The sequence below is a fragment of the Chaetura pelagica genome, unplaced genomic scaffold (genome assembly GCF_000747805.2).
Source record: "Chaetura pelagica isolate M959 unplaced genomic scaffold, ChaPel_1.0 scaffold534, whole genome shotgun sequence".
NCBI lineage: Eukaryota > Metazoa > Chordata > Aves > Apodiformes > Apodidae > Chaetura > Chaetura pelagica.
In genome coordinates this window covers 1,292,194-1,302,346 of record NW_009953065.1, presented here as the reverse complement: position 1 = coordinate 1,302,346, position 10,153 = coordinate 1,292,194, and the positions used below count along the sequence as shown (strand labels likewise).

At 39.3% G+C, this 10,153-nt stretch overlaps 1 protein-coding gene across 1 annotated transcript in view; it reads right to left on the bottom strand.

Annotated features, from left to right (window-relative positions):
• Positions 1-2,196: 2,196 nt before the first annotated feature.
• The window catches only part of TRMU (tRNA 5-methylaminomethyl-2-thiouridylate methyltransferase), an 8,737-nt gene continuing 780 nt past the window's right edge, over positions 2,197-10,153 (bottom strand). The window contains exons 2-11 of the mRNA XM_009996797.1: positions 9,756-9,921; positions 7,891-7,997; positions 7,345-7,467; positions 6,290-6,462; positions 5,890-5,943; positions 5,291-5,357; positions 4,396-4,496; positions 3,597-3,741; positions 3,269-3,351; positions 2,197-2,423 (exon numbers count right to left, since the gene is read on the bottom strand). Of these exons, the coding sequence (XP_009995099.1) occupies positions 2,277-2,423; positions 3,269-3,351; positions 3,597-3,741; positions 4,396-4,496; positions 5,291-5,357; positions 5,890-5,943; positions 6,290-6,462; positions 7,345-7,467; positions 7,891-7,997; positions 9,756-9,921 (1,166 nt within the window). The 3' untranslated portion in view covers positions 2,197-2,276. The remainder of the gene's footprint in view (positions 2,424-3,268; positions 3,352-3,596; positions 3,742-4,395; positions 4,497-5,290; positions 5,358-5,889; positions 5,944-6,289; positions 6,463-7,344; positions 7,468-7,890; positions 7,998-9,755; positions 9,922-10,153) is intronic.

The following is a 10,153-nucleotide window of genomic DNA, read 5'->3' as shown; positions in this document are numbered from 1 at the left end:
CAGGAATGGATGAAGCTCTGCCTGGGGGTGTGTAATGAGCCAGCTGAGAGCATGTGGGTTAGGATCAGAGGTGCAACCTACATGGTTGAGATTGCTGTGGGTGTCTGCTACACATCAGGAAGATAACTGGAAGAAGCCTCATGTCTGCAGTCTCTGCTTGTCATGGAGAACTTAAACTGCTGTTACCTGTTGGAGGGATGACAATGGAAGACGCAAGCAGTGCAGGTCTCTGGAATGCTGGTAACTTCCTGACACAGATCTGGAGGAGCTGAAGACAGTGATGCAGAGCATTTCTCATACAAAGAGAAGCTGAGAAAGCTGAGACTGTTCAGCCTTAAGAAAGGAAGGCTTAGGGGGAGGTATCAACGCAGGTTGTGGAGTCTCCACCTTGGAGACAGGCAAAACCAGTCAACACAGCCCTGAGCAACCTGCTCTAGTTGCCCCTAGTTTGAGCAGTGGAGTTAGACTAGATGATCTCCAGGAGTCTTTGCCAACCTCTGTAATTCTGTGAACTTGGAAAGGAAGTGAATGTTGTAGACACAGAAATGGCTGTGTCCTTTATTATGTCCTTACAGCTGAACCTACCTCTACTAGTACAGTATTAAACAACAAACATACCTGAGAGTCGTGAGATGAAGTCATAATAAAAATCACACCAGTATAACATAAAACATTTGTGAATATTTTAATTAGGACATTTACTGGAAAACTCAAATGAGGAAAAAGTGGAATATTAACTCCTTTGTAATTAATACCACATTTTGCAGAGACAAAAGTTTCAGGAAAGATTAGGAAAACATTAAGAAAAAATACACAGAGTTCATGACCAGGACCCATAACACAACTAATGTAACACAAATCAGGAGTTGATGTGAAGCATGAATAGTCTTTACAGTTAACCTGCACATGGACAAACATTCTGAAGACACTTCAAAACTGAATTGATTTTGGCACTGGTGAAAAAGGATGGCTTTCTTCCTCTCTCAAACAGATCTACTGTAATGTCAAGCAAATATGTAAGATTTTAACAGTCTATGTTTTTTCCATAGGGTTCCCTGAACTGTGTTTAACTTTGCCAGACTACCAAGTAGACAATGAAGAGTGTCTTCTCCCCATTATGTATTTCCACTCTGGAGAAAACAGAATACCTTTTACTTTTCTTGCAAGAAGGAATAACAGGGATACTTAAGATCTTCTCAGCTAAAAGAAAAGGACAGAAGGCTACATGTAAATCAAATCCTTCAGATCTGCTGAAAAGAGCTGTTCATGGTACAGCTTTCCCTAGGCCCAAAGTGGATGGAAATCTCAAAATTCTGCACCCATCTGGAAAGATCTGCTCCTGCACAGTTAGACTTCAGTGAATGTTACCTTCTACTGTGGTGTTAAAGACAGGATTTCAATTTTGCTGACTTGCGGTTAACACACATTCAGCCCTTGTAACTGTGAATAATTTGGACATAGCTCTTCCTAATACCACTCCATTTTGATACACGGCATGATCCAAGATCCAATTATTAACAGATCTATATTAAGTTATCTATATAATATAGTAATGCATACGAATTTGCATTTTGGTGAAGCATGACAATGGATTCTGTTCTCCAGGAGATAAAACAAACAGCCTCTGTCCTTGGTAGTTAACAAAAAGTAAGTCAGTTGTGTGAAAAATTTAACTATCAACATTGCTTTTAAGCCCCTTGATCTGTAATTCTGAATTATATAAACAGGTAAAACCATGATACACCTTAAGAATCTAAAGCATTTCTTATAAAACTGTATCGAATTAAAAATAAATATCTGTTGCTCAGAGTTCATTCAAAATGCTGAAATTAAATATCACTCATTCCTTTTCCAGAGTTCAAAGCACAAACATACATTTACTGCAAAACAACATATATACTTTACCTAGAGGCCTGTATCTTCCAAGTAAGAAAAAGATTTCACTTATGCTTAAAAGGTAGAGTTATGATTTCAGACACAATTTTTGTATTAAAATTCTTGTACGTGTAACTACTATTACACACTGACTTAAAGACAGACCTTGATACATATCAACATAAATATCACTGACCAGTCCAGTAAAATTATACCAAACTGGCTTTACTTTTAAACCCATTCAGTGCTAACAATCAAGAGCTGGGACTTGATGTTCAACTGACCTTTAGAATACACAGATCAAATACAATACTTTTTATTATTATTTTTATTATTCTCGGGCAGCAAAGTCTCCAAAGTCCTCAGTCCTTGTTTTTCCTTTCAGAAAAGAAACCCATGTGTTATGTTACTGGTTCTACTTTGTCAGTCTCCTCCTTCTTTGCACCCTCCTCTCGATGTCTGCCCTGTTGCATGGTGTACAGTGATGGGCCCATCCTTAGGATCTTCCCGCTGCCCAAGCACTCGTCACCCTTATATAACACTGCAAACTAGAAGATAAACACAGGGAGCTTTTTTAGCAGCTGCAAATGGCATGGTGAGCAACTGAAGGCTGTGCAAGGCCCGCTGGACAGTGAGTGTATTAAGTTTTATTTTTTCTGATTAAATCTCAAAAAAAAAGGAAAAAACCCATATGGGATCTGTTTGGTCTTGTGAGTGTAAGTATGAGCACATTAGAGGAAATTCCATCATGAGCTCAGTCTTCTCATCTCAGATCACTACTCTTTAGTGCAACTTGCTCTGTTTCAAACAGCCCTCAGACAATTTCTGTCCTGATGTGTTCCACAGGTCCCCAAGTTTTGGAGGTGAAAAGGCAGAGCAGAACATGCTGGGAGAGGGCATGCAGAACATGTTTGAGACTCACTGGTTTATGATGTGATGGAGTACCTTTATATTAGCAGTGCTAAAAGGCACCACTACCCAGTACCCCTTCTCAGTACGGTTCTGGGACAAAGAAATTGACTGGACACACTCAACAAATTTGAACACTAAAACCATATTAAACAGCCAATTACCAAACCAATGCCTTTTAAAATCTATTTCTTGAAGACAGCAACAGCTTCCACTTCTGCATATACAACTGATTACCAAAGATGTTTTTTTACATGTATTTCTAGAACTCGTAAGGCACTTTCTCAGACTATGTGCATAATAATAGACCATTTAAAACTAGAAACAATCTCCTTCAAAACAGCTGATAAATAGAGCTAACTGCTCTCACATGCACATAAATTAGTAATTTTCTCCAGCTAATAAAAACACTACTTTGTTTTATTAGTCAGATAAACCAAAACACACACAAAAAAAGGAAAGAAAAGAACTTATAATGACCTACCTGCCCAGGTGTGATAGCTCTTGCTGGCTTCACTAGTGTCACCCACACACTCCCATCTTGGTTTAGTGTCAGCACACAAGGCACTAGAGCAAAAACATGGCAAAAAAATGGCTGCCAGTCAATACTTATGTTTGCATTAAAAAAACCTTAATCACTAGGCTAAACAGATGTAAGTCAAGATACTACTACACAGAATTGTTTTATGAAGAGTCTACAGAAACAGAAAGGTAAGCCAAAACATTTCAACTATTTCTGCAAAACTACACTGAACACACTGCCACAGATTCACAAACCCAGTAAAACAAAAAATCGAACAAGGTTTGATTACCCAGTGCCATCTGGTGCCGAAACCTAAAATGACATTCCATCATCTTCTGGCTAACAAGCTCAGCAGGAGGTTCCTCTGCTATCCAGTGCACTCGGTTTGTCCGCAACAGGTCTCTGTACAGAGCAGGGTGATCTGTTGATGGTGCCTTAAAACACAACGTTTATTTAATGCTGATGTTTTTACCAGAAAGCGTGTAACTTGTAAAGCAGGAAATACAGAAGCAGCATCAAGCCATATCAAAATGAAGGCAAAATGAGTAAGAAAGCAATCATTTATTAGCACTTACTTAATCAGCTTCCAGGTGGAAGCCCTTCATGACAAAAAATAGGCTAAAGCAAGCCCAAATTATCTGTCACTCTCCTACATCTCAGAGTCACATCGCTTCTTGTATTTTTCTTCCTCCAATCCTACTCCTGCCTTCAGGCTGAGCTCAGATACCTACTGCCCTACTTATCCTACCTGAACAAGATGCTACCACCCTCTTCCCCAATTTTTCAACTCAGCACCACCCCAAGAAAGGCAATGCACAAACACAACTTTACTGTAGGGCATAAAAAAAAAAAAAGGATTATTTCAGTATTTGCCCTTTGTTTGGCAAAGTTCTATGCCAAAATCTAAAACAATTTTTCAAGCCAGTTTGGACAAGATGTTTCAAATCTGCTGATGCTGCACTAGTTGGTTCTTGTTTCTCCCACCAGGAAAGCCAAGAATTCTCTCCAGGTTAGAATCTAATTCCATACAGCAGGAGTCACAAAATGCTTGCATTAGTCATTTGGAATACCAGTGTTAATTAACTCACCACAAAGACATCTCCAGTGCTGACATCTTTGTCTACAACAAACCAAGCATCCTTCAGGCCTGCTATTCTAGCCCTCTGGCCTATTGTGTAGAGAAACCAACCTAAAGAAATATAAAAATGTAACACTGCTAGCAAATTTTGATCTTTTGCTTTCTGAAAAATATTAAAAAATAATTTTCCCAGAACTGTATCACTAAATGAAGAATAACAGACCAAGCTGTCTTAGAGAAGTGTGCCAATTACTAACTAAACTAACATCTGCTTGAGAGTTTTCATCTGCACCTGATGCACATGAGTTAAAACTAATCTGTTTCACTTGTGGTATTCTTGGGGTTTATAAAAGACAAGCATTTCTTTATTTCTGATCAACTTGTGGTTTTGCTACCACTCAAGTCTCACCAGTTTCCCCTACTTTTATGTACTAGTAGAACATCCTTCTTCCATAAATTACTTGGGAGAGGAGCTTCAGTTCTGGCAAATACAACTGAAGAAGGGAAAGGTAAACTGCCCACGTTTTGGTGATATCCTACTGTCCATCACTGAGGTGCATGGTGTATTTTTTTTTTCAAGGTTTAGGTACTAAAGAATATGGAACTGAAGCACAGTTGTTTTGAGAGAATTAAAATAACAATGGTCAATTGGAATTAAATTAACAGCCACAGTATCAACAAAGTAATTCTAATAATTCTAATTTACTTTCTTGCAACATGAAACAATCAAGTATCAGTTGTAGTTCAAGGCTCTACTATTGTATAAAGCAAGTTTTCCAGGATTATTAGTTATCAAACTGGGAAAAACCTTAGACTGGTTTGGAATTTCACATTTGTCCCTTCTAATATAAGCAGTGTTGTTCCATTTATCTAAAAGCAGTTATTAAGATGAATTAGCCAATTACCTTTGTGTGTTCCCATCACCTTCTTATCTTCAATGGAAACAAAGTTACCTGGTTGAGGTTCTAAATACTACCAAATAGGAAAAGATTGTGTAAGTCACAGGATGGCCCCCAAAATTCTCACAGTATATTTCAGGCTCTGTCACTACATCTCTTGAAGTTGGAAAACAACTTTTCAAGAAGCAAACTATGCCCAAGCAGCTTACTGCCTCTTCCCTGATGCTGCTTTACAGAGACAACTAGGAAGTGCAGTCCCTATCAGCAGTAATTCTGGGCTTCATTCCCCCATCCCTATTTAAGTCAGGGGACAGCAGGACCCAGCCATTTTCCCCTCTCACATCCCGTCTGCTTGTCAGAGCCTGGCAGGCACAGGAGTGCAAGTCCACACACTCCTTTTACTATAGAAAGTGACTGACTTCAGTGGTGGAGGGGAAAGATACTTCCTACAGGCTGTTGGCATTAGCTTCTGGGTAGGCTTGGGACTGCGAAGGGAGATGGGACACTGCTACTAACTGTGGGCCACAAACTGTTGGGAGATTTTTCAGTGTTTTTACTAAGGAAGACCAGAACATGAAGGTTGTCAAAGACTTAGTGTTGCTCACCTCAAGAAGGAAATTTTCGAAGTTTCTTTCACCAATAAAACAGACTCCCATGCTCTGAAAAAGCAACATGGTACTGAATCCATAAAAGCTCACAATTGTAGTGAGGAAGCCTTCAAAAGCTAGGGAAAATAAAGACCAAAGGCTTCTCACCTGCTGTGACAGAGAATGCTTTCCTTAAGGCTCCCAGCATCCTAACACATTCACCTTCACCTCAGTTCTTCTGAGATACAACTAACCACAAACTCACAAAAGTATTTTTAAGCAAGTGGACAGCTATAAAACTGCTTCCCAATCTATTCTATTATGGACACAGCTGAGTTGTCACAGATTAAAGTTCAAAGTTCGGAAAAGTCTATTTCAGAGAGGAATACAAATAAAAAGAGTTTAAGTGTTACCATGCCTCTTTTTTCTTTAGCACGTGATGAAGGTCATGTTCTGCTGCTATCTTCTTTACAAAACTTTTTGTTAAATCTCCTAAAGGGAAAATGGTTTTCCTCAAAGCATCCTGAGAGATCTGACTTAGAAAGAAGGTCTGGTCCTTAATGAGGTCAGCCCCCTGAAGGAGTTTCACAGCTGTGAAATGCAGAACACAGTGTGTTTCAACATAACCCCCATTGATAGTTGAACTTCCCTTAGTATTTTGTTTGACAATTAACATTTCAGTTTTATTCTTTCCTAAGAATACTCTTAGCCAGTATTCCTCAGGTTTTTTTCAAAAGCCAATTGAAAATGTTTATTTTCTCATGACTGAGAAAATCTAGAAAGACTAGTTTTGTACAAGGCAGAAGTCTTACACTGCCTCATCTCTTACAATGCTGTATGTGTCATTGGCAAGAGCATCAACTACATGAAAAACAAAAACAACTTTCACATTTCATGTGAAAGAGAGAATGAAAATTTAAGTATCTTAGTGTATATTTGTCTTCAAAAAGACACTCAGTTTTGCTCTAAAAGAGCATGCTATATATAAATTATTTGAACCACCAGCAGAGTTATTTGCAATGCTCAGAGAGGAGAGCTTCACTCGCTTCTTTAAGACTGATGAAGTCTCCCGCTTGCCCAGATGAAATAATATTGGTATAGTTTTTCAGTCATGTTCTCTCCACTCTCTTTAAGAGCTAATAGCTCTGCTGTTGCATTCTCTGGGCTATAGAAGCTAGCCGTGTCTCCTTAATCCACATTACAGCTCCTCCAGAATGTTGATTACTACTGAAATGCTTATTCTTACCTTGCACTTCAATTAGAGTACTTAAAATAGAAAATTTAATACTTGACTAGTCAGGGTAATTTTCAGTAATGTAAATCTCCTGTTCTGTGCAATCAACCTTTTATAAAGGTTGAAGTGGCAATCCTTGTGTGAAAGGTAATAAACTTCCCTGATTCTGTGACACCAAATATAGTTTAAATTTCTCTTTACATATCTATGCTGAAATATGAAATAAAGAAACCACTTACTATTTCTAACTTCAAAACGGTTTCTGAAAAGCCTTTGTGGTCTTTTAATATGTTTCTGTTGAAACACTTCCTCATCCTCCAGTGAGGTCCTAGCATAATGCCCAGTAGCAATTGCATCTGCTCCTATCAAGAAAAAAAAAAAAGCAAATCACAAAGGCACATACTTAAAATTCACAGTTTAAAACAGGATTATAAACATCCAGTAGGAAAAATGTAAAACTTCATGGTCAGGTCAAAGCATGCCCCCTACGTTAAATGTGTTCCTACATATGAGCAACCTGATCTAGTGGATGATGTCCCTGCCCATGGAAGTGGGTTGGACTGGATGACCCTTAAAGGTCCTTTCCAACCCAAACCATTCTATGATTCTACATGTAAAAGCAAACTTAAAAGCCAATACTTTGCAAATACTGAAATACTGCTACAGAGATATGGGAATTAGGCATACGTATGAACTCGTGTGTTTCCCCACTTTTTCAGAAGTTTACATCCTTAAACCATTTCCATGGCACACACTCTGTACTGACAGACTTGAAAATGCCTTACCAAGGTTATCCATAGCATAACGAAGGAAGTAGTTGAATTTGATGTGCTTGTTACACACAATATCAGGATTAGGAGTCCTTCCCAATTCATACTCTTTTAAGAAGTCACTGTAAAATAAAGATTCAAATGTGCATCAACATTATTAACACTGTATGATACTATCCAAGACTGAAAGATCTATTTAAACATGAGAACTAAAGACACAGTCATATCAAGCATTTTATGTAATAAATTAAATACCTATTAAATATTAACCTGTAAAAAATAATGCTTGGAAGATTTTTTTCCAAAGCACACTGAGAACACAGTCAAATGATCACTCACAATCTTGTAACCATGTTTTATTAAATTAATACTCCTTGGGTGACACTTGGCTGCTCACTGTGCATGTCCTACTCATCTCTTACCAAATACTTACTTCCAGAATTAAACAACCCATTTAATTTTTCAAAGTGACAGTGCAAGGAAGTTCATACCAGGAGATACTGTGTCTCAGCTGAAGGGACAGTAACTTAATCTGCGTTAATGCCACCATGAAGTCATGGGGCTTAATTTTATAGGGCTTTTTTTCCTTTTTCCTTCAAGAAATCCAAGGGGTTTTTCAAAGTTTTGTTGTAGTTTTACACTGCGGTGCAATTGAAGCATTTAGCATTATTTCCTTTAAAGCATTGCATTAATAACTAATTAAATTAAGCCAGCACACAGTGATGCACTGAGACATCAAAAGATCACGTTTTGCTTGTCCTCAGTCATCACTGAAGGCAAGAGGAACTGAGGGCATAAACTGAATTTAAAACACAAGCAAACCCAGTACTTGGTTTTACTTTCCACCATCTAAAACAGCAAGTAAAGCAACACATCTTTTGTCTAGCTCGTTTTTAACAGCTCTGAATTGAATAATTCATACTAATAATTAAATCATCTGGGCCTACCCAGAGCTGCCTCCCTCCTGCTGGCTCAGCGCGGTAACACAAGGCTGTGCTAACGCTGCAAGAGGAACCACTGCAGGAGCACACGAGAAGCTTTTGAACAGACTGAGCATTGAAAGCCAGGCTCACATCAGCTCAGGACTTCAAAGAACCAGAAAAAAAGCAATGAAGGATGCCTACGGAATCCCTCTCTGAGAAAGACTCTGCACAAACAATGGGAAAGACAAGACTTGGAGGAGTCCTCTTGAGAAAAGGTGTGTTTTGATGAATAACCCTTCAAAGAGAGATTCAGAGGAGGGTAATTCAAGCAAGCTCAAGGTCAGTGATGACACTAAAAGGGTTCTGAAACAAACCATGACACTCGCAACAGATGTTTGGGAACACTGTACTGCTAAACTATGAGAAGCAAAATAAAAGCTGATCTTCCATGATCTCTGATTCACTGTCATTTCCAGAAACCCCACACCTTTCAAGAGTTTTGGTAACATTTATTCACTCTCTGATACCAGGAGGGAAAAAAGGACAGTAAACTGGATTCAGTATGTATTAATGTAAAATGCACTGCATAAATTGCACATACAGACAATAACAGCACAGCAATACGTATTTTTCCTCAAGTTAAATAAGATTGGGCCAGTACATGGGGAACAGAAGAAATGAGCCACAACAAAGTAATTGCTACACACTCGTAATAACCAGAGAGAAAACTCCTATTCATTTAAAAAATAAGGAACATATTAAAACTAACATAAATTCTGATCTTAAATATGAATGAGAGGAGGAAAACAACCTCCTCCGACGTCTAACAGGCCTCAGTACTTTCTCTTAGCACTGATAACACTGCAACAAATTGTCATTATCTGCCCATCCTTGCTCTTCACACGAATATCCTGAAAGACCACCTTCAATCAAAGACCATTTTAAACGTGCTTCTACCTGAATACTTCATTCCAGTACTCCTTCACGTAGGAAACTTGGTGAAAAGGAATATCGAGCTTCTGACAAACCCGGTAGGCGTCTTCGCAGTCTCTGTCGATGGAACAAGCCCCTTGCTCGTCCAGCGCGTCCCAGTTCTTCATGAACACGCCCGTCACCTGGTAGCCTTTGAAATTAAAGCAAAAATCACTTACAATCACAGCCCGGACCCCAAACCCTGTGCTTTTTCAGCCTGGCTGCAGTAACTGCTCCCCGCAGGAGCCGCCAACAGCTGCGCCGGGCACGGCCCCTCCCGCGGTTACCGCGCGGCTCTTTCCCCCCAGCGCAGAACCAGCAGCTCCGCGCGTTACCGGCCGGTCCTCCCGGCTCCGAGCTCCCCCTGCCCGGCCCCGCTCCCC